The sequence below is a fragment of the Echiichthys vipera genome (genome assembly GCF_963691815.1).
Source record: "Echiichthys vipera genome assembly, chromosome: 19".
In the NCBI taxonomy this organism is placed as follows: Eukaryota; Metazoa; Chordata; class Actinopteri; order Perciformes; family Trachinidae; genus Echiichthys; species Echiichthys vipera.
In genome coordinates, this window is record NC_139844.1 from 7,845,960 (window position 1) to 7,871,578 (window position 25,619).

At 40.0% G+C, this 25,619-nt stretch overlaps 1 protein-coding gene and 1 pseudogene across 2 annotated transcripts; both read right to left on the reverse strand.

The window, feature by feature from the left end:
- On the reverse strand, positions 1-7,002 carry LOC310962165 (cytochrome P450 2K1-like; annotated as a pseudogene). Its single transcript has 9 exons — positions 6,798-7,002; positions 6,486-6,648; positions 5,402-5,551; positions 5,143-5,303; positions 3,865-4,044; positions 3,451-3,592; positions 1,999-2,183; positions 275-416; positions 1-188 (listed from the first exon to the last, which is right to left on the reverse strand). The product of its transcript is annotated as a cytochrome P450 2K1-like (transcript).
- Positions 7,003-9,612: 2,610 nt separating this feature from the next.
- LOC310962166 (cytochrome P450 2K4-like) lies at positions 9,613-22,051 on the reverse strand (the record flags this gene model as incomplete). The annotated part of the gene is made up of 9 exons (XM_083934547.1): positions 9,613-9,827; positions 9,919-10,060; positions 10,212-10,396; positions 11,692-11,830; positions 15,857-16,036; positions 16,184-16,344; positions 16,430-16,579; positions 21,190-21,268; positions 21,992-22,051. The coding sequence occupies 9 exons, from the start codon at positions 22,049-22,051 to the stop codon at positions 9,613-9,615; spliced, it is 1,311 nt and encodes a 436-aa protein (XP_083790673.1).
- Positions 22,052-25,619: the final 3,568 nt, after the last annotated feature.

The window sequence follows — 25,619 nt, forward strand, 5'->3', positions numbered from 1 at the left end:
TCAAATACAGGAGACCGCACACAGTTGATGGGGTGATGGGCTGCGGGTGAAGCCCACACGTGGAGTCAGGTCCAGTTCATCCTCTGAAACTCCAGGTGGAGGAGTAAAACGAAAATGCTGCAGGAGGGTGCTGAAGAAGATGAAGAGCTCCATCCTGGCCAGACCTTCTCCAATACAACTCCTACGACCTGCAACAGAGGGAGCGAGGGAAGAGGCTCAGGTCGTCTGTCTGTAAACTAATGATTAACAAGACGTGAAGAAATGATTCACAAACCTGCAGAAAAAGGCATGAAGGCTTCTCTCTTGACAAACTTCCCATCTTTGTCCAGGAAGTGACCAGGATAAAAGCTGTGTGGGTTCTCCCACTCACTCTCATCATACAGGACAGAGGTCAAGAGAGGGTACACTGTGGTCCCCTGTGGACAATACAGTCATTGAACAGATTTGTAATAAATTAGGGGATTTTATTCTTTTAAAACCACAAATAATTTCTACACGTAACAATTGTCATATTTTGTTTCAGGGCAGGACGATGAAGACGAAGGGTACACTGTAGTCCCCTGTAGACGATAGAGAAATTAAAAAGATTTCGTCCATGGGAGATGCATTTAGGTAAAATTTGTCCGCTGGAAAATTTCAAGGCACGCCCTTTCAAATGTCCTCTGGCTCTGCATGTCTCCATTACAAAAAAGGACTCCAGAGAGATTTATCAGGCGACAGAGTGTCTACTTTCTACTTCGCTGGTGTGTTGTTGTCACATCCCAATTAGAATTATATCTAATCAGCTTTTTTCAGGGGGGGAAAAAAACGAAATGAAAGCCTGGTCTAATGGGTTCACATAAGGGGTGTTTCGGCTGTAATGGAAACGCCACTAGTAATGGCATTATTTTCAGTCTACATGCGACTGTTTTAAAGGAACCTATCAATAATTTTTTTCAATATTAATCAGTTTTATCATATTTTGTAAAATAGGCATAGAGGAAAAAATATTATTTTATAAGAACCACACTGGGCTAATCAACTAATCAATATTCAGTATTATCTTTAAGCTTAAATCAATCAGGCCAAAATGTACAGATAATCCGGGGTTAAGATGACAATAAAAAGAAGAAAAGACAAGTTTTGTTATTTGCCTCTGGGTAACAGGAGTACTGTTGTCTAGAAAATAACCTTATTGAAAAAATAAGATTTTTTAAGTACAGGTTGTTTCATTAGTGTAACAAAAAAAGCCAAAAAAACACAATACTGATATTTTCCGGCCATATTCTAAGATATATTTGTATGTATATTGTATTGGGCAATTAGAAACTTATGGAACATACTGTAAATTAAGAATAAAGATGATTGCACATTATTAGTGTCACCAAAAAAGATCATACCACTCCAATCCTCAGATCTATACACTTGCTTCCTGTCTGTCAAAGAATTAATTTCAAAATAATTATGTTGGTTTACAAAGCACTGAATGATAAAGGGCAAAAATACATTTCTGATCTGCTGCTTAGCTACTGTTCGAACCAGAAGTAAACATGGAGAGGCAGCATTCAGTTTTTATGCACCACATATCTGGAACCAACTTCTAGAAAACTGGAGGTCTGCTGCAACTCTTAGTTCTTTCAAATCAAGGCTGAATACTTTTCTGTTTGTTGCTGCCTTTCGGTAAACAACAGCAATGTATTAACTGCTTGTACTGCACTGTAAATCTATTACCTGTCTTGAAAATTATACTAAATTGGTAATTGACAAGTGAAAATGTATTAATTTACTTGAATGTCATATTTTTCCAATGCTTCCATGTTTTTATTTTTGTTTTATTATTTTTAGTTAAAATGTAATTTTATGTGTTTCTTTCTAATGCTTTTCGTGTTTCATGTAAAGCACTTTGAATTACCTTGTTGTTGAATTGTGCTATACAAATAAACTTGCCTTGCATTGCCTTCCTCTCACTGCCCATATTCTAACCATTTATTGAGTTCACTATTCACTATTCAGTCTGACCTTCTTAATGAAGTAACCCTTGAAAGTGATGTCTTGGCTGGTTCTGTGAGGCACTGCCATTGGGACGATGTTGGCCAGTCTCTGTGTCTCATGGATGACAGCATCAATGAAGGGCAGGTTCTTCCTGTCCTCAAGCTGCACCTGACGACTTCCTATCATCCTGCTGAGCTCCTCCTGGACCTGATCTGTGAAATGAATGGGCAGTAATGACAAAATTCTTGGATAAACTTTGATTATCATCCAAATTTAGAATTTGACACTCCTTTATATCTCTATTTGTGTATATGCCATGCTGCTAGCATAGTGGCCAGTCAGTTCACTCAATGATTTGGGAAATCATGTGACTTCTATCTCAAGCCACCATTCATTCAGTTAGTCAGTGGCTTAATATCCGCTGGATGAATTGGCACAACATTTTGTACAGATAATTAAAAGTTTCCAAACCATGTCCTAATGACTGTATTGTAAGTACAGTAAGTGACTAAGTGCAGTCTCAGTGAACCACTCTTATCTGTGTTCAGCTGTAAAAAGTTGTTAGCCACCTAGTACTTAATAGCAGTCAGATTGGACATAAAAGAGACATACAGCAGGATCTCATCAGCGTAACCATTATATTAGATACCTTTTAAAATTTGCTACTAACATGACCTAATGGAGTCATAAACAAAGCAAAGAGCCCTGTGGAGCCCTGAGGCACACCACAGCAAAAAGCAGCACACAGATGGCACCAGATGACAGTTTAACGTTGGTAGGACGTTGGATTCCAGGATGTTTGATGTAGGACAGGTGTTACATTCTGATTGGAAATGAAACTAGGGTTGAAGTCAAAACCAGACTTTGGTATGACGATCAACCTCCAACAAAGTTAACATTTTGATGTTAAGCAGAGATTGGGTTTTGGTCAACTGAATGTTGGTTTTCTACGTTGAAATGGCATTGGTATGAGATGTTTAGATTTGGTTTCTGGCCAACACAGCTAAATATCAACTTCAATTGATGTTGCCATTCTACATCAAATTGATGTTGGCATTAGACGTTGGATATTGGTCAGCCAACGTCACAACCTACATTCAACCAAACATCAATGTCTAATGACGTTGATGGTGTGGGGCCAGCTGGGCAGTTTCAGACCAATCGACAGAACAGGAAGAATAGGGAGAGCAAGATGAGATGATGCTTGCCTCTAATCTTATCCCCAAAGAACAAGAGAAAGTTACTTTTTTGAAAAGACAGACACTTCAGGAGGTGCAGGAGTGATAATGATGTTGATGGTGTCAAATGGAACTTTTGGGTCACGTTTGCCAGAGGAAATTAGGTTGGCAAAGTAAGAAGCGCTTGCATCCTTAAAAATGTTGTTAAACTCATTTAAAAGGTCTTTGTAATGCTTTTTGTGCTGATAAAGCACATAGCTTGTCTTTAAATGTGTTAGCCATGCACATCTAAACTCCTTACCCTGGATTTTTGGATACTTGGCCATAAGCAGAAGTCCCCATCTGAGTGTAGTTGCTGTCGTCACGGTACCGGCCGCAAACAGATTCAGTACTGTCACCATAAGATTTTCATTGCTGAAGTGACTATTAGTAACCCCAGATCCCTGCATGTATAGATGTATCAGCTCAGTTATTCACATAAATTTGATACAAAACATCAACACATTGCATAACTTGCATGACACTGATGCGCACTAGCGACACCAGTGGGAGTAGCTGATGTAAGTACAAGCTTTTTACATTGAATTTTTAATCATATATCTACAAAGATTTAGATCTAAACCTTAACAGATCAATTCAAATAGTGTTGCAGTTTAAATCCCAATTAGAAATTATATTAACCATGATAATAATAATAGGTGATACATTTACTAACCTCCAGATTTTCCTTACGGACTAGAAAGGCGTCCACAATCCCTCTGCACATCTGTGGATTGAGGGTCTCTTTCAAATGACTGAACAGCTCCAAGTTATGCTTTCTGACGAAGGCATTGATCCTATGGGTTTCCCTTCTGCTACCAACCCATTTGCAGATTTGTGGGAACAGGTTGTACAGCTGTTAAAACATTTTTTATATATTGGTAACTTGAAGACCTACCAAAGCATCCAGATGACTATAAAACATTTTACATTGGTTCAAAGCACATGTATGTGATAGCTGGCTCTGGACGGAGAGACTCTATTACTCTATTACACCGGGGTATGCTCGTCTCCCATTCAACATTACTACCCATGAAATACATCGTGGGGAGGGAAAATGGTCAGCTACAATCCTCATGATTGACATGTTCATAGCCAATAACTAGCTCATGCTACCACAAATACGTAAAACATGATATAGCCATATTGACAATCCACACTGGGAGCACTGTTCTGGGGTGAAAAAATAAATATGAAAATAATTTAATTTTGTAGGCAGCAACCTAATGACAAGCATACCCAACAACCGGGGAATGAAGAGGTAAAGTACTTAACGTCCAAAGCAGTTCTTTTTCTGTTTGATGAATGGAGTTAGCTGATATATACGGACAATTATGGACAATAAAATATAAATGATTTAAGGAAAGGATTCATGTTTGGCATTAACACGTAGGTAGTCACCATGTTTTCTCATATCTCTTTTACCATTCCATTTCTGTAAAATTAACTGAACAATTAAATAGAGAATCTAACCGAGCTTACAATGTGTAGCATGTCCATATTGACAATGTGGTGGACGTTTGTATGTTGAAGCTGGGGTAGGCAGTATATTTTTGTCGATATCTGGCAAAAGATCCAGAATAATATTTCATCATATTGTAATTTGAATGTGCTGAGAGAACACTAGTTTTCTTCACCTACTCTACCCCATGACAGGAGACTTTGGCCAAACAAAGGGCATTTCATAGAGCATTCCTCTTGGCTCAGGACAGGGAGAGGAGAGGGATAGCCTCTAGAAGAGGACACAAATTCTTCTGTTTTTCTTCTTTTTTTACCTACTGCAGCTTTATTGCAAAATGCAAAGCAAAACCAAACTAGCATAACTGGATCAAAAACAACCCACCCATCTCACTATTTTATCAGGTGAGGGAAAAAATGAACATATCATGTTTTTATATTTATATCATAACAACGTCACTATGCTGAAAGCTTCACAAAACAGTGACTGATATACCTGTATTGATGGGGAGCCCAAAAGTTCAATCCTTTTGTTCAGTCCGTCTACCATGGATGTAAATTTTGGGTCACTGTACTCAAATCTACTGCCATAAACAATGGAACATATAATGTTAGATACTGCATAGTTCATTGGTTGACTCGTATCAAAAGCTTCTCCTGCAATGATAGAAAACAAAATCAAAATCACTCAGCGGTTATCTTTGCTCAACATCCAAAGGTTATCGAATCACATTTGATAAAAATTAGAGATTTACCTTTAAATTTGTTAAACACTTCAATGAGGTGCTCACATTCCTCAGTGATTTTGTCCTCACACACCTTCTTGCCCATCCCAAAGTCTCTCAGGTTGGTCAAAGCAAAGCGCCTCATCTCTTTCCACGATTCACCATTGGACCCGAAAACCCCTGAGATTCAGCATGTTTAGGTCAAAATCTGGGACATCTGCTTAGTTATCAGAACAGGAAAAATATTTGGCAAAAGCTCTTTTTTTTTCTTCTACGGAGCCCCCCTGGTGTCAGTAAAGATAAAAAAAGAAGACATGTACTAAAATGAGGGAAAAGATTGCTAAACCGTGCGCACGGATTATTAAACTTAGCAACCCGTGCCTACGGATATGACGTCAGTGACTTGCACGTTAATGAACGTGTGTTTGATGTGACAACAACGATAAATGCAACGTTACAAAAGCACTCAATGTACAATGCTAAACACAATATAGCATTAACTGTACGGCTACTCGTTAATATTGATAGCTGTGTTCTAAATCATTGCCTCATTCACTCACTCCCTATTCCCCTTGGATTCCAACATGGTGGACTGCCTCCCAAGTTGTCATGTGTCTGCTCAACCTCAAAGAGGTTATATTACTATACAGTATTTCTATATAGCAATATACATAGTATTATAACCATTTTGAGTCCACTATATTGAAAATGACCAAACGAGATTTCGGACACTACACTGGAATTTTTTAACAAACTGTTGTTGCGTCAGTTATGCGCCATATATAAATGTGTGACGGAAGCAAGTGCGTCCAGCATCGTGTAAGCTGTAATCCCGTTCTACAGTCTGTTTATAATACAAACCTGCACTCAGGAGCACAGTCAAAGGTTGAATTGATGTTGATGTTAATTTTGATGTTAAATCCCGAATAAATTGTTGAAATTACGATAGTGTTAAAGTGTGGTTTTGTTAACAATGGTTGTGTCCCCCGATTGCGAGCTGTAATAGCCCACGGTTAAACTTTATTTCTTTAGCACGGTTTAGCAAGTTCCCTCAGTTTAGTACATGCTTTTTTTTTCTTGACTGACACCAGGGAGACTCTGTATCTTTCCATACCATGGCCATGCTCTGTTTCTTCTTGTATCAATATTGGAGCTCTTTCACCGAACTCATCAGCATAGTTAACAAGTGCCTCCTTCACCGTCTTGTATCCAGCCAGGACCACCACTTTTTCTGGTCCAAAATAGATGGTGAATAATGATCCATATTTCTTGGAAAGCTAAGAACAAGGGCATAATATTTTTAGTTTTCATAAAACAAAAGATGTGAGAAGGCAGATAATGTGATACAAGAATTACAATAACAGTACTGCTGCCTTGAGAATAAAAGACCCCGAAAAAATGTACCGTCTTCGAATGCGTTCCTTACCTTGAGAAGCGTGTTGTACGGTCTCTTGAGGTCCAGTTGTAACAGGTTAGCGCAGAGGAAGCGGTTTTGGTCCTGGAGGTCCCTTTCTGTCCTCCTCGGAACTGAAGCTGAAGGAGAAAACGAGGTAGACCAGCAGCAGGACCACCAGAGCCCCCAACAGGGAGATAGAGCTGGAGGACTGGAGAAACAGATCTAATATTCCCATGACTAAACTGAAATAAGTGTCCCGAAGTTGCTACGTCACTGACAAAATAAATTTTCCTCTGGAGCCTTTAGCTTTGTGAGTCTTTTATGGCTTCAAGTGGAGAAAGGGTACATCCAAAGGGAGGGGAAAACTGTCAAAACCACCCACAACTAATAGTAATTCGCTAGGTCTTCTCAGGACACAGATGTTTAAAATATGTCAGCCATTTCAAGCGTTTCATAACGTTTGTATGTACTGTATGTGTGATTGAGTGGTTTTAGTGTTTAACCATTGATGAGGATGCCAGAAAGACCTGAAACTTCCAGCATGCACACTGAATTCTAAATGTGGTATTAATAGTTGCAGAAGTTCCTATAAAATGGAAGTGTTGAATAAAGACACAGTTATATGTTTGGCTTAGATCTTGCCAAAGATCAACAATCACTTCATTTCTACGGATTTTTTTGTGAGTATTAGTCTTACTGGATCTGCACTGCTACGTAGGCTACTGCCTATAGAAAATACCCTTATTTTCACATACCAAACTCCAACTCTGACAAATGTTCTCAACCTTCACTCGACTCCGCTACTGATACCAGCTCGTTTACATACTTGCAGTAGACTCTGTCAGCCTGTGGATATTACTTATGGCTGCCTTTAGAGTTTGGTTAATATTTAGACAACTTATTGTGCCTGTTGGTTTAAATAAATTATTTTGATTTTAATACTTTAATTGTCTCCTGGTCATTTCTTATTTCTGCTATTGTCACGATACAACACATATACAATTTAGTAGACTTTTGGCTAACACTTGTTTATATAGCACAGAACTTGTAGTGTAATTTACCAACAATTTCTGTGTAATTCTCCTGAATTTATGGTGTCATTTTGTTGTTTGACTGAAAATACTCAATAGTTCTTACTGGTACATATGTAGGTACAGTGGAAGGAAACTGGAAAATGAGAACTGGGGAATTTCAAAACAAAACGAGAAATAATGCAAACTATCAGTATTTTTGTAAGTAGTGGGTCCATAAAATATGAGTTACTGGTAAATAAAGCTTAGTGGTTGACATCAGGGACATTCTGTGGTAGGGCTTCCCCCAAATAGTCGACCAAGCACTGGTCATCCAAAAATTCATTAGCAGGCCAAAATTTCATTGGTCGATTGGTTGCAGGAAAAAAATAAAAAACATCTTGTCAAAATTAAGTGAAAATCTATGTAACTGAAGACTGGAGGGCTTTTAATTTGAAGGGCCAGATACAGGGATTTGTGACACTCTGTCACTGTCAGTGTTTTTTTGTTTTTTTTTAACACAACAGCTCTCGTGGCTGTACATTGCAGTTAGACAGTTAACAGTTAATAGATATATGATTATTTGATTAAATCAAATCAAATCAAATCGACCTTTATTTATATGGCGCTTTTCATACAGAAAAGTATCGCAAAGTGCCTCACAGAGATGTACAGAAAAAGAGAAACATCAAATAAAATCAGGAGAAAAAGTTAAAAGAACCCAACCCTCCCACAATCATGCACAGAGACATACACAAATGTATATACGTTCATTCACACATTCACATAAACACACACAGCCACGCTGACACACAGACACACACACTCACACCTACGCAAACACTAGCTGTCACTACAGAGACATGGCCGGGCAGCGAGACCTGAGGAACAGAGAAGGCTAGAGGAAGCTACCTTTGGGGGGCCAACCACACTGGGAGAGGTCCCAGTCCAAGGACACAGGGAGCACAGCCACAGAGACCGCCCCGACCCAGGCAGACAGGAGCCTCCGCACCAAAGTACAGAGCCCTCTAACTGCCCTGGCCGGAACTGTCCACGGGACAGCACCCCCCGCGGCCAGACCAGAGACAGCTCCCAAACTGGCAGGCCCCCTGAGGAAACACTGGAGATTAAAAACTGCGCCTAAATCGCTCTAAATGACGACCACTGGTCAACCAAGAAAATCCTTGGTCCGGGGGAGCCCTATTCTGCGGTACTGTATGTATTACGTAATTATGGTATAATTTCCCAATTGTGATGTGCTACCAAAACATTTAAGGGATTTGCCTATAAAGGTCAGATATGTTGGGGTCTTGTTTATAGTGGACATCAGAATGTTAGATTTTATTTGCATTTCAAGACACAAGGATTATTAAACTAGCTTAAAGAGTATTGCTCTCTGAAGGGCAAACATAGCAAGTAGCTAATGATCATGATGATGTTGATGATGATGATGATGATGACAATGACAATACGACTGTAGAGTAGGGGGGAATGAGTCCAACATTTCATTCTGCCATTTCTACCCCCCCCCCCCCCCCCCATCAGCCATGGCTGAAATATGTCCCAGACTGGTCTAAAGACCAAACGCTGTTTGTCTAGGTTCATAACATCATCCTGAAACTCACACAGCCTTTTACCACCGAAAGGTACAATCAGTTTTTTCTTTGATTTTGTGAGTGATCATAAAGAATCTCAGTTGAAAAGTTGAACAATTTACATTGTGTAATATGTCACAAAATTTGCTCAATTCATGTAACTTGGGTCGCCTGGTTCAACCCTTCGAGATGATTTGCTGTGTTTTTGGTACACACACACACACACCATTGAACTATTTTTTATACATTTTCAAGCCCTCCTCCATCTTGTCTACGGATCGCAGCACACAATTTATGAGAAAGGGGGCCAAAGGGCATGTGAAACTGTTGAGTCAGATCCAGTTCATCCTCTGAAACTCCAGGCGAAGGAGTGAGACGAAAGTGCAGCAGGAGGGTGCTGAAGAAGATGAAGAGCTCCATCCTGGCCAGACTCTGTCCAATACAACTCCTACGACCTGCAACAGAGGGAGCGAAGGAAAAGCTTCAGGTCGTCTGTCAGTAAACTTATAATTAACTAATTAAGACATGCAGTCTCAGCTCACAAACCTGCAGAAAAAGGCATGAAGGCTTCTCGCTTGACAAACTTCCCATCTTTGTCCAGGAAGTGAGCAGGATAAAAGCTGTGTGGGTTCTCCCACTCACTCTCATCATACAGGACAGAGGTCAAGAGAGGGTACACTGTAGTCCCCTGTGGACAATACAGTCATTGAACAGATTTGTAATAAATTTGGTGATTTTATTCTTTTAAAACCAGAAAATACTTGCTACATGTAACAATTGTCACATTTTGTTTCAGGGCAGGAAGATGAAGATGAAGCTATGTTTTAATTCAGTTAAACCTTCTTTATGAAGTGACCCTGGAAGGTTCCATCTCGGGTAGTTTTATGAGGAATGGACGTTGGAGCAATGTTGGCCAGTCTCTGTGTCTCATGGATGACAGCATTGGTGAATGGCAGGTTCTTCCTGTCCTCAACCTGCACTTGTCCACTTCCTATCACCCTGCTCAGCTCCTCTTGGACCTGGTCTGACACATGAGAAGCTTTTGTGTGTGGAAGTTGTGGATGTCTTAAGCTCTTTACCTTGTATTTTTGAATACTTGGCCAGAAGAAGAAGTTGGCATCAACATCTTTGTTAGCATTTAGCTCAAAGCACTACTGTGCCTAAGTACAGTACTGTTTCCCACAGACCAGGTAGCAATGTGTGGTGCAGGGCCGTACGGAGACCTTTTAACGGCAGGATCTCTGACCTCTCCCCTGTAGAGGCTCTGATAACAGATATGTGTAATGCTTTTATCAATCATAATACGCAGATATACATAACTATATGTCTGTGGGTATAGCAAAGTAATGTCTTCTTTTAAACTTCAATGTTTCTTGGAACTGAATAATCATGATCCCATTTGAAGTTTATAGCATGATGGGGCTGACATGTGTGTGATTAAGACATCTATTAGGATATACTTGTATATATTTATGTGGGACACATTAGAGCCACCCAGCTGCCAGCCTGTATCACTAACAGCGCGTAGGACAGGAAATCAGTGGATGAAGATACACAACTTCTGTCACTTCCAAAAGACAAAACTGAGTAAGAACATCCGATAAAACAGATCAGCGCATCAGACTTTGCTTCATTGATCCCTTTGGGATGACTCCCACAAGGAAATTGAGTTTCCAGCAGCTTACAAAAACACATTTGCAATATAAAAAAATATAGAATAAGATAACCTCATCTTGAGAGACTGACGGAGAATGCCAACAAACAAAGTCAAAAGTAGATAGCGGCATCTGATTTATTTTTCATCTCAACTAATTTGAATGATCACACATTTTAATCCATTTTAACTATCTCAGGATGCATCGTTACATCCCTAGCTCAGATTTCAGAACCCACCAGAAGTTAAAGCGAAACTGTGCGCACACATTGCAGACCGTCAGCACTCAAGCAGGCTGCAGTGAGGTGCGCGTCTCTCTCTCTCTCTCTCTCTCTGTGTGTGTGTGTGTGTGTGTGTGTGTGAACAAGAATTATAGGGAGAAATAGTATTATGTGGGGATGAATTAACGGAACAATATCTATATTTCAAAATCGCGTTGAAAAAAACCCCCAAAAAACCCGGAATCAATTTGTGGTGCTCAGTGTTGGTTCTGTATCGCAACGCAACACATTGGTCTATATATGGGAAACACTGTAAAGTCTCAGTGAACCATAGTGTGGTTATAGGTAGTCTTATGATGGTAGTTATGATGATTTATGTGTTGATAGAGCACATAGCTTGGAACGTATGTTTAATGTAAGCTGTGCACATCTACAGCTCCTTACCCTGTATTTTTGGATACTTGGCCATGAACAGAAGTCCCCATCTCAGTGTAGTTGCTGTTGTGTCAGTGCCAGCAGCAAACAGATTCTGAACTGTTGTCAGGTTTCCATCGTGGTAGTGACTGTTGTAGTAAAGACTTTTATTTATTTAATGATAAAAAGTAAGCTTTATTTTCATTAATTTTAAAAGATTAAATTCGATTATTTTTTGTGAAATAATTTATTTTTGTTTGTGACATTGTCCATCCATCTATCTGTCCCATTATCTGTGATATTTGAAGAAAGCTTTGAGAGAATTCTTTCACACTTGGACACTTGGATGCGAGGATGAACTGATTCGATTTCCAAGGTCAAATTGTGCCCCCATTCTTGGATGACATTTAATTTTTCCTACACTAATATAATGGAATGGGGAAGTCATGGCCTTTTTATTTTCAAAATGTCAAAGGTTTTGGCCATTGTTCAATGTAGGAAACATTGCCCTTATATGCCGTCATCAAAGAATGGGGACACCATGTGTGATGACGTGCCTACATGCCCGCCTGATCAGAAATCCCTGATGCCTTATTAGAACTGGACATGTGTTTTGAACTCACCTCCCCCTCCCTGCTTCTCCACTCTCAGGTTCCTTTGACCCTTTTAGAGGAAACTCAAACTTACTGAGTGAGGGCTTTCTGAACCAGGTAGTGAACAAAATTACGTCTAGGTCATTAAATGAAGAACTATGTAAGACTAACTTATGTTCTAATCTTATGTTAGACAAAAAGACACTGTCAAAAATTTAAATGTATCTTTTAACTAATGGAGAAAATACTTTCTCAAGAGAACTTTTGTTGCACCAAGTTTATCCCAGTCTGTATGCATGTATCATTCAATCATACAGTATATTTTCAATGAGGATTTAATTTTCACACATTATCAAAATATATTTAGACTATTATCACACAATTAATTTTTTTTACATATGAATATGTTATTGTGTCATTGACAACATTCCCACAGGATTATTAACTAAGAGAAAGCTAACATTATGTGTTACTGTGTTCATTTACTGTTGAATTCATACATTTGGTCTTTTGGTATGTCTATGCAAACCAATCTTCTTTTTTTGGAACAAAGGAAGAGGGAGTTTCTCACACTTTGCACGGGAAATTAATGCCCCTCATTACCCAGGCCCCTTAGAACTGAATTTAAAGATAGCAAACCCAAGCTGTCTCCTCAGATTTCCAGAGATTTACTCAGACTTATTCCCACTTCTTCCTTCTTCTCTACCACTTCTTGTCTATTGTCCAGTCTTTTATTTTGTAACATGTATCTAGTTTATTTTTGTCTTTATTTTTAAAACTAACTTTCTGCCTGACCGTGTTTCAAAGAAGTTCAGTGTTCTGTTTGATTACCGTATTTTCCGCACTATAAGGCGCACCTAAAAACCTTCACATTTCTCAAAAGCTGGCAGTGCGCCTTATAATGTGGTGCGCCTTATATATGGACTAATCTTGAGCCACAACAGGTCTCGCAACTAAGGTAAGTAGCAGCCGACTATATTTTCCCCCGTAGAAGAAGTAACGCACGGTGCACGTTGAGATATATGACTGCGCGCAGCGGGACGTTTCATTTCCATATGTGTGTTTGTGTAAAGAGCCCAAAATGGCTCCTATTAAGAGACACGCTTACGACGCAGAGTTTAAACTCAAGGCGATTAGTCACGCAGTAGAACACAGGAATAGAGCAGCAGCGAGAGAGTTTAACATTAACGAATCAATGGTGCGGAAGTGGAGGAAGCAACAAGACGACCTCCCCTGACTGTTTTGTTGACATTCCCTTTAGCGCAGCTCCATCTAATGGATGCATAACGTAACCCCAGCCTCGACTGTAGCGTCTATTCTATGCGCCTTATAATGCGGAAAATACAGTAATAACATTTTATCAATCCGTCAAACATCGTCTTAAACAAGCTTATTTTAAGACTGTTAAATTAAGCTTTAGTCAACAGCGCAAAGTTACCCTTTAAAGTTTATATCAAAATCCAGTTTTCAATTAGAGCTTGCAAGAAGAGACCAACTGACTCTCTCATCCACCTAACTCAAAGCTGTCGAAGCTGAAGAATCCAAAGAGACTCTTTTTGGCTTAAAGCTGAAGATTTAGAGTTCACAACAAAAGTGACCCTTGACGCTGAATATCTGTTGCCACGGTGAAGCATCCTCTATCAAGAGGATGTCCCATGCCGCTCTGTTGGACAGCCTATCCACTCCTTTGCCTCTGACAAACCTTCTGACGACCTGGTTCTGCCAGCCCTGCACCTCGGGAGAGACCCGGTGTTCTGCACGTCTGGACAACTGCTCTGGAGCAGTGAAACACACCTCCTTCCTCTTGGAACCCCCCTTTACAAAGCTGAGTTGGTGAGATGACGTTGTTACTTTAATGAGCAGATCTGGTGACCACTGGCTATTTGATATTAAACTTTACTTTCCATTAAGGTATGATTAGAAATTACTAGATATGGGACTTTAACATGTTAATTACAATTAAATACAGAATAAATAATGTGACAAAAAAAAATAAAGCAATTAATCTCAACTTATGTTTGTGCGGAATGTTGCTTATTGCATGAGTACCCGCCCAACCCATAATACTGACGCACAGGACGCAACACGAGAGAAATGAAACCCATGACAAGCGAGATAAATTGTTGCTGGGTTCAGTGGGCAGACATTTGAGTTCTAAGAAACGACCACAGCTGTGTAACAATTGGGCCCACCAGAGCTGTTCAGCCTCCGCTCCACCCCAATGCTGAACATGTTGCAGCTAACGTTAGCACAGACAACTTTCCTGAGGGACTGTCATCAGTTGATGGATCATTTTTGTTTCTGTGTTTTTGAAAACATGGGAGAATAAGCACTCTATGTTAAACTGTTTATTTTATGCCAAGGATATTATTCTAAATATATTTTCAATGTTAGGTTTCCACTTTTCTTGAATATACCGCACTAAACACTGTTTTATTTTTATAACATTAAGTCATATATCAAAATCCATTTAAATTGAAAAATGTTGCTACTTGTTAAATATTGATATGCGATTAATTGCAATTAATTAATTACAAAGCCTCTAATTAATTAGCTTCATTTTTTTAATTGTGTCCCACCACTAGAAATTACATTTCCATATCATAGCTTCACCATGCCCATTCATTTTCTATGTTATTCTCATGTGTATCATTTCATGTTTTAATCCATCATGTATATTATGTATATAAATATATTCATATTTTTGTAGTAAAACCCCCAAAACCCCAGCAGTTGTCTGTGAGCTTTCATTCTGTTTTTACAAAGTTTTGAGGTCACTGTTTTACAAGAACAAATGTTTTCAGATTAAGATTGATATAATTAATTGATAAAGTAATTGACAAGAGAAACTGAGAAAAGTATTCTTTTAATTCTTGCAGTTGACTAGGTTTCCATCAGGCTAAGTCCACATTACCTGTCCATACAGGGGTGGTGGTCAGGAACAGAAGGGGAGATTGTGACTATATTTCACATTTGGTTGTTGAGGAAAAGCTATTGAGTACAGATTCAGAGAACTCCAGTCCCTGTATCCAAAAGAGGCTTGCGTTTGTATCGGATTAAATCAGAAATCTAGACTGGCAGAAAGGAAAGTTTGTAAAATATGAAAGCTACAGTAACGTGGGAAATATCGATTTGGGGCACTGAATTTGATTAAGTGTTCATCAGACCACAAATGAAACAATAATTAGCAAGATAGCACCTCCTGGTTCCCTCTCCCTCACTCCCTGCCGCTATAGACTACTTTGCCAGGAGATCATTGGAAAGTAGCTCCAGAGATGGACCTATAGCAGGTCAAATTCAACCCGTGCAAACCTTAGCACCTTGGGTCTGATTCCTAACCGCTCCAGTTTCATGGCTCGAAAACTCAAATCAATAAAAAAGTTTCATCTCATTTTAATACGGAGCATCTGCAGATTAATTCCATAACCAATATGTTAAGATCCACTAACGTTAGGCACTATACAACATGAACTAATCTCTGTTTTTGTAATCTTCACCATCATCTTGACTGTAGAGCTGCATCATTTCCACAGTTTTCCACTATTTCTAGCTTCAGAAATATCAATTAATTTAACAAAAATAAACTTTGATGTTCTTCAAACCTCCAGATTTTGCTTTCGGACCAGAAAGGCGTCCACAAGGCCTCTGCACAACTGTGGATTGAGGGTCTCTTTCAAATGACTGAACAGCTCTAAATTCTTTTTTTTAATGGCAGCACCCACTCTATGGAAAACCTTCCTGTTTGGTATCCATTTGAAGAACCATGGGAACATGTTGTACACCTGTCAAAGAATATACATGTATCAGTGTTTATAACATTTAATATACATTTTATTAGGCAAGAGAAAAATAAACATGCAAGTTACATTAGTTTGTTACTAATGTCACTATACTGAAATCAAAAGTTTTACAAAAATATAAAATGATACCTGTATTGAAGGGGAACTCATAAGTTGACCACGTGTGTGTATGCGATCTAACATTGATGTAAACTCTGGATCATCATATTCAAATCTGCTGCCGTAGACCATGGAGCAGATAATGTTAGAGACTGCATGATATATAGGTTGGCTCGTATCAAAAGCTTCTCCTGTGACGAGGTAAAACAAATTTAAATCATTACTAGTTTTTTAACCTGTAATGTTGCTAACATAATTGATTCAAAAGACATTTACCTTTGAATTTCATAAGAACTCCAATGAGCCGGTGAGATTCCTCAATAATTTTGTCCTCACACACCTTCTTGCCCATCCCAAAGTCTTTCAGGTTGGTCAAAGCAAAGCGCCTCATCTCTTTCCATGAATCCCCATTGGACCATACAACACCTAAGTTGAAATAATTCAACACAATATCTTACACAACTGATGGTTAATGGCAGAATATGGGTGTTTTCACACCTATAGTAGAATCCGGCAAAGTACCGGAAGTGAACAAGTCGCCATTGCTGCAGTTGCGTAGCCCTCCAGTATGCATGCCCTTGAATGGGAGCTGTCATATGAAGTTGACCTTTTCTACTCTTACCTGTACTTTTTATGCAGCATTACTTTTGACAACGATGTCTATGAAGTCAGGAAGCAAATCAAATCGAATCATATCAGCTTTATTTACACACACACACACACACACACACAAGACAAAATGGCTGAGCACTGATAGACCGAGTGAGGAAACACCATCCTAAAGGGGCCATCCCCACCAAGAGCCGTCCAAGCCAACGACTAACAGGGACACCGCCACAGAGACTACCCCGACCCCGACAGACAGGGGCCCATACCACTACAGGAAGAACCTGTGCAATTCTCGGCTGCTCCAACAGCAGTGGGAAACTTAAACTTCAGCAAAAAACTGAATGCCAACTACACAAACCTTTACCTCATGAAGAGTGCTCAATCACTGATTAACTCAGCTAATTGACGTTTACCTTGTGGTCATAACATTGCCCGAGTTAGAGCAACTCACGCTATATTTCACAATAACACAACATTGAGTTAATTTACTCTGTGTTACCTCGTCAGCCTTGATAGAGGCGTATAACATGAGCTAGCTAAGCACTGTTAGCTTTGCTGACATTACTTTTTCACTTTGTTGAGTAGGGCTGTAGCGATAAACTACTCTCACGATACAATACATAATATTCAGCTCACGATACGATATATATCACGATATTAGGCCAACAATACAATTCAATTTGACATGATCCAATACGATACACACTTTTAATGGAACAGTGTGATTCTGGTGACATCTTGTAAGTGTTCCATTTACTGGGATTGAATAAATAAAAACTTAAAGAATCCATCACACACTGTATGGCTCTGACTGGAGAGCAGAGATGGTAACAAGCCACTTTTTGCAAGTCCAATCAAGTCTCAAGTATGTGAGGGGAAGTCGGAGTCTAGTCTTAAGTCTCTGAGGGGAAGTCCGAGTCAAGTCTCAAGTCTCTGAGGGAAGCAGAAAGTTCTAATCAAGTCTCTTATGGTTTTAAGAAATAATAAAATAGAGGTGAAGTGCAACCGTATTGTATAATTACACAAAGTCCCAACTAATGACTCCTTATAATCTAGTGTAAGTAAAGAAAGTCTGCTGCTCCCATTACCTGAACTAATTACAGAAACGCCAGGTCCTGCTCTCATTGTAGGATTTTAAGACTTTTCTTAATAACCTGGAGCCAGACACATCTGGCTGTAGATATTCTACATTATATATTCATGATTATGCTCGATGATTGATGTATATTAGCTTTTTTTTCCTTGTTATTTGATCTATTGTAATTGTATTATAGTCATGTATTTTATATAGGCTGCTCATTAAGTTTGTCAGAAAAATGTTGTTAGTCGTGCTGCTGTGAAATGAATAAAAAATCCAGCCTCTCAAACGCAGTGTAATAATTAAAGATAATAACGCAGTAACATTAACGCTGACGTTAACCAGCGTTAGCCAGCAGATGGTGGCAGCACCGGCAAGAAAACACTTTTCAAAAATATGTAATTTAATGAACGCCAATTTAAAAGTTTATCTCTCACAAAGCAAACATTAGTACCAAGCTAACGTTGATAGTTTATGCAGCTGAGCTTAACAGAGACGGTGCATTCTGTGATGTTTTTTTTCGGCTGTGCCTTAAGTTATTAAAGCCAAATGGTAATGTAACTGCAGCAGCAGACCAGGCAGCAGCAGCAGGTGACGTGCTCTCGGTGTCATCTGCGGAGTGTGGCCGATCGTGCATCTCTTTGGGATAGAATGACTTTCTGCTCCTGATGTTAATGCTCCAAAAAGTACATAGATAAAAAAGATTGAGCACGAGTCTCAAATCTCAAGTCCCCATCTCTGCTGGAAAGACAGCTCTACAGCGACACTAGCGGCTGGCGGACCTAAAAGCTCTTCCTGCAAAGAGAACAGGGAGGAAATGGGCAGCGAGCGCCAGTGTGATTTGAATGGGACTTAATGTATCGATACTTGTGGCCAAAAAATCAATGTGGCAATCTTTCTGTGGAAACAAAATATTGATTTATATTGGAGAATTAATAAAATCCTACAGCCCTATTGTTAAGCTAGGCAGCCGCATGCTGCTCATTGTGAGATTGACGAGGTTGAACCAAAACTGAGCGTGCTGCTGGGAACCACCGTCCCTTTTATTAATATCCTTGATCCGGCTCAGGCAAACATCCGCAAGCCCAGGGAATCGATGTAGACGTTACGGCCTCAGACAGGGGCACTCTTCATGAGCTAAAGGTTTGCGTAGTTCAGATTCATTTTTTTCCAAAGTTAAAGTTTGAAAAGACAGCTGCTGTTCAATCGCGCGCATACTGGAGGAAGACGCTAATGCACTAATGGTGGCGCGGCTAGATGTCGAAACACACAAACCACTTGCCGGATTCTTCTGTAGTTCGTTTGCTATTGTCCTGATCAGTGGATGCATTTGTAAACTTGGTGGTTTTTTCCTCTTGATTTGATTTCTTTCACACAGACATATCCAAAAAGCAAAACTACAAACCATACGTGAATGTCCACTCAGCTTATTTGTTATATGTTTATGTTTATGTTTTTCTGAGCTAGTGTATATTTCTGACTAAGTGAAGCATCGTCAACATCATCTGTAGCTAACCTGGTATCGTGGGACTCATTCGCTAATGCAAATTATTCTGTAACAATAGACAATACAATCAGTGCAACAAACAGAGGCACCACTGATCAATACATGTAAATTGGGGCGGTGCTTGGTCCATTTTGAAGCAGGAAAAAATATCAACCACATCACAAACTTTCTCAAATTACAGCTAAGCAATGCACTTAAATGTGTTTCTTTTTTATTTGAGGTGAGATTTGGTGTGATGCCGGTTACATTGGGTAACTGCAGGTGCATCTCAAAAAATTTGATCATTGTGAAAAAGTTCTTTTTTTTCTGTAATTTAATTAAAAATAAAATAAAACGTCTGTTTATTCTCGATTCATTGCACTGTTGTGGAAAAGGATTTCTTCGACAAAGATCAACAAACCGGATCAGCTGTTTCTCTGTGGATTATTTTGACAAAGCATTTCCTCTGCAGACAAAAATACGTTCACCCCTGCCTCCTCACAAAACCCAGAGTCTAGCAGAAATGACACCGATTTAACTCCTGCCCAGTCTTTTAGAGGAAGAGACAGGACGCTCTAAGGGTGTCGTCTTTAGACCAAACAAAAACATGCCTCAGACATTACAATTCTGAACATTCTGAACTTCTCTCACCATAAGGTCTCTAACACAGAGTGCAGATGCACACATATGCCATTATACCATCAAAGTTAGTTATTTGCGTTATCCATTAAGAAGGTGAGCCAGAGGAGACACTGAACTGCGTCTGACCTGATAAAACTATGATTATGAATTACAAATATCCAAAATTCCCACAACAGCACGTACAGCCTTTTTTATATATATTTGATGATTAAGGCTTACAGCTCATGGAAATCTCAAAATGTTACCATATAACATAATATCAATCAAAAGAAGGATTTTTATTACAGAAATATCAAACTTCTGAAAAGTATGCTCATTTATGATCTCAATACTTTGTCGAGGCTCCTTTTGCAAAAATGACTGCATCATTGTCCCGTGGCACTGAGGCAACCAGCCTGTGGCACTTCTGAGGTGTTGTGGAAGCCCAGGTTGCTTTCATAACAGCCTTCAGCCTTCGTCTGTACTGTTAGTCTGGTGTCTCTCACCTTCCTCTTGACATTAGCCCACATATTCTCTATGGGGTTCAGGTCAGGCCAGTTTGCCAGTCAATCAAGCACAGTAATACCAGGGTCAGAAAATCAGTTACTAGCAGTTTTGGCACTGTGAGCAGGTACCAAGTCCTGCTGGTAAAGGAAATCAGCATGTCCATAAATCTTGTCAGCAGACAGAAGCATAAAGTGCTCTAAAAATCTCCTGGTAGATGGCTGTGTTGACTTTGATTAAAAAAAAAACACCAGCAGATGACATGGCATCCCACATCATCACTGAGCCTCTCCACTCTTCCTCCAGAGTCTGGGACCCTAATTTCGGGCGGTAGGTCCATAGGTGTCCATAGGTGACTGTGCTGGGAACCGGAGGGTTGCTGGTTCGAGTCCCTGTGTGGACCATGAATGGAGTGTGCACTGGTGGCTGGAGAGGCGCCAGTTCATCTCCTGGGCACTGCCGAGGTGCTGTTGAGCAAGGCACCGAACCCCCAACTGCTCGGGGCGCCGGTCACTGGCAGCCCCCTCGCTCTAACATCTCTCCATTAATTGCATGTATATAGGTCCTGTCTGAGCATGTGTGTGTATTCTGGGCTTGTGTGTATGTGTAAAATCAAAAAATAATAGAGTGAAAATTGAATTTCCCCATTCGCGGGACTAATAAAGGAATAAAGGAATTCTTCTCAATGCAAAATTTGCTTTCATCTGAAAAGAGGGCTTTGGACCACTGAGCACTCACTTCTTTGTCCGTTAGGCGGACAGGAAAACTCCCTGGAGCCTGTCAAGGTCACAATTCCCTTGGCGCCTTCAATCTGACTCTGCAGGCCGCAAGATACAGCTGCAGACTTAGATGACAACTCTCACGTCACTTCCTTAATGTCATGTTTATGCATTTGAGCCAATGAGATGATATCACATCTTCTATGCTCTAAGAAGCTGATCTTTTCTGTTAGAGCCTCAGAATTGAGGTGGCTTCACGCACTACTTTGTGTTGACGACTCTTTTGTTCTCCTAGGTCAAACACTTTTTCAGCATCAGACATACAGGACTGGCATTTTGTATTCTTTCTGGCACCAAAATAAATTATTCCCTAGCAGCGCCAACGCATGCATTTCAAAATAGAACTGCACGCAATTGGACAGCACTGCGACCAAACAGATCACTGAACAAGGTGACGACTTCGATGGCGCAGCACTGTCATCATTGGTTGTGGCCGCCCATAACAGATAGAACAATTTGAGTGGTAAATTGGGATTTTCTGATAAAGTTAATAAGCTCCAACAGTGTGTGCCCAGAGGCAGCAACAGAGCAAACTGAAATCTGCGAACGGTGCATCTGGATTTCCAGGGTACTATAAAAACAAAATGTGATGATACTCTTACTTTTTTGCTGCTCCCGGGAAGCCATCACAGTCCATGAATTATGTTGATCTCTATATGTCTCATACTGAAATTGGTTTTAATATAATATAGAGGATCTGCCACTACAGTACCTGTTTGGAAATCCAAAGTCAGAGAATCAAACACCGCATTGCATCCCACCAGAGCCCCCAACAGGGAGATAGAGCTGGAGGACTGGAGATACAGATCTAATATTCCCATGACTAAAGTGAAAGTGTCCTGAAGTTGATAAGTCACTGACAAAATAAATGTACCTCTGGAGCCTTTAGCTTTGTGAGTCTTATTTGGCTTCCAATGGAGAATAGGTACATCCAAAGGGAGGAGCAAAGTGTCATAAACACCCACAACTGATAGTAAATCATATTAGGGTCTTTTCGGGACAGTGTTGTTTGACATTGGCAGCTATTTCAACTGTTAGCTGTTGCATAACGTTTGCATACGTCTGTTTCTACCGAAATGTTTAACCACTAATGAGAATGTCCTTCAACCAGTTGTTGTTGCTGGCCACCAGAAAGACTTGAAACTTCTAAATTCTAAATGTGATATTGATGGTTGCAGAAGTTCCTGTAGTTGACAAAGCCCAGATTTTGGAGGTCCATAGCAGAAATTCCTTGGTGCACAAAATATATTTTTTTTTAATTAACATTCTGCATAAAGTGCTGGTACAAAGTTCAATGAACACATTCAGTGTTTATTTTATTTTTTTTATCTCTGCAGCCTTGGGTGGAAAATCTGATTGTCAATACTACTACTGTATATGTTGATATCATATTTTTTTTTTCAAACATTTGGTATTGAAAAGTATTGTAGTGTCAATAACTCCTGCTCTGGTACGTGCTGACGTGTTACGGTGACGTATTACGTTATTTCCGGTGCTTGTGTGTTGGTCACTCGTTGTTGTTTCACTGTTAGCTGCTCTCGCTAAATTCAACTGTTTTTGCTATAATATTCACCACAGCGGCTAACTACCGCTTAACATTTAAACATCCACTAGTTCTACTCAAGCACTCACAGCTCTCCTTCTTCCAGCCGCTTTCTGGCTAATTAATCGTTACACGCTGTTAGCCACTTTAGCTTAGCAGTTAGCTTCACGGCTGGTGATGGCTTCCCCCGCTCTCTCTCCTGCTCTCTCTTGCTCGGAGTGTCGTATGTTTAGCTACTCCTCTGCCTCCTTTAGTGATAATGGTAAGTGTAATAGGTGTAGTGTATTTGTAGCGCTGGAGGCGAGGCTCAGTGAGTTAGAGGCACGGCTCCGCACCATGGAAGCTCAGTCTTACGCTACAGTAGCTAGCCAGCCACCTACAACTTTAGCCGGTGCGAAGCCACATTGTGTAGCGTTAGCTCCTGCTAGCCCTCCCCCGGCAATCCCTGAGCAGCCGGGGTCCTCCTGGGTGACTGTGAGAGGAAAGCATAGTTCTAAATCGAAGCCCATGGTTAACCATCCGCACGTTCACGTTTCAAACAAGTTTTCTCCACTCAGTGACACGCCTGCTGAGAAAACAACACTGGTTATTGGCAGCTCCATTTTGAGAAACGTCAACTTAGTGACACCAGGGACAATAGTAAAATGCATCCCAGGGGCCAGAGCGGGCGACATTGAATCCTATTTGAAACTTCTGGCTAGGGATAAACGTAAATATGGTAGGATTGTTATTCACGTCGGCGGTAATGACACCCGATTACGTCAATCGGAGGTCACTAAAATTAATGTGCAGTCGGTGTGTTCTTATGCAAAAACTATGTCGGACTCCGTAATTTTCTCTGGTCCCCTGCCCAACTTGACTTGCGATGACATGTATAGCCGCATGTCATCATTCCGTCGCTGGCTGTCTGGATGGTGCCCGGTAAATAATGTGGGCTTCGTAGATAATTGGCAGTCTTTCTGGGGAAAACCTGGTCTTATTAGGAGAGATGGTATTCATCCTACTTTGGAGGGTGCTGCTCTCATATCTAAGAACCTGGACGCAGTTGTTAGCGGTCTAAAACCATGACAACCAAGTGTTGGGATCAGGAAGCAGAGTCGCAGTTTAATACACCTCTCTGCGCTGCCCTTATCGCAGGTGCCCAGGAAGCAGAGTGGCAGTCTTACACACCTCTCTGCGCTCCCTGTGGAGCATTTTCCAGCTCAGTTTAGTATACAAACACTGTCTGCCCCACGATCATTTAAATTAAACAGATCAAAAATGAACAGAAGAGGAGCTACAAAGAAAAACTTGATACAAATCAACGCAAAATCTGCGACAATGCAACAATATCAGAAAATAAAATGTGGACTTTTAAACATTAGATCTCTCTCATCTAAAGCTGTATTAGTAAACGATCTGATATCAGACAACCATATTGATTTACTCTGTCTGACCGAAACCTGGCTGCGTCCCGAAGAATATGTTAGCCTAAATGAATCCACTCCTCCCAGTCATATTAATACTCATATTTCTCGAGACAGTGGTCGAGGAGGAGGCGTTGCAGCTATTTATAATTCAGGCCTATTAATAAACCCTAAACCTAAACTAAATTATAATTCATTTGAAAGTCTTGTTCTTAGTCTTTCACATTCAACCTGGAAAACTGTGCAGTCAATTATATTTGTTATAGTGTACCGTGCTCCCGGTCCCTACTCTGACTTTCTGTCCGAATTCTCAGAGTTTCTGTCAAATTTAGTCCTTAAATCCGACAAAGTAATAATTGTAGGTGATTTTAATATTCATGTGGACAGCGATAATAATAGTCTCAGTATCGCGTTTATCTCTCTTTTAGATTCGATTGGTTTTAGTCAGAGTATACATGAACCTACTCACTGTTTTAATCACACCCTCGACCTTGTTTTGGTTTATGGTGTGGAAATTGATGACTTAATAGTCTTTCCACAGAATCCTATTTTATCAGACCATTATTTAATAACTTTTGAATTCATATTACAGGACTACTCACCACTGGGTAAAAGTGTCTACACCAGATGTTTATCTGATAGTGCTATAACTAAATTTAAGGAAGCGATTCCATCTGCATTTACTTTAATGCCTCATCCTAATATTCAAGACTCCTGCACTAACGTTAGTTTCTCTGAAATTGATCACCTTGTTGAAAGTGTTGCAGGCTCTCTAAGAACAACACTTGACTCTGTTGCTCCTTTAAAAAAGAAGATAATAAAACAGAGGAAGTTAGCTCCGTGGTATAACTCACAAACCCGTGAATTAAAACAAATATCGCGAAAGTTGGAAAGTAAATGGCGCTCTACTAAACTGGAGGAATCTCACTTAGTTTGGCAAGAAAGTCTTAAAACCTATAGGAAGGACCTCCGTAATGCCAGAGCAGCCTATTACTCATCTTTAATAGAGGAGAATAAGAACAATCCTAGATTTCTTTTCAGCACTGTAGCCAGGCTGACAGAGAGCCACAGCTCTACTGAGCCATGTATTCCTATAACCCTCAGTAGTAACGACTTCATGACCTTCTTTAATGACAAAATTATAACTATTAGAGACAAAATCAACTCGCTTGGCACTATTTGTTCATCAAACCCAGGAACCTTACAAACTGTACGACCTGAAATATTCTTGGACTGCTTTTCTACAGTCGACCTTAACAAATTAAACTCTACTATTTCAGCATCAAAGCCCTCTACTTGTCTCCTAGACTCTATTCCAACTAGGTTACTTAAAGAAGTGTTACCTTTAATTAGCACTCCTGTATTAGATATGATTAACATGTCTTTGTCAGCAGGTTATGTACCACAGTCTTTTAAAGTAGCTGTAATTAAACCTCTTCT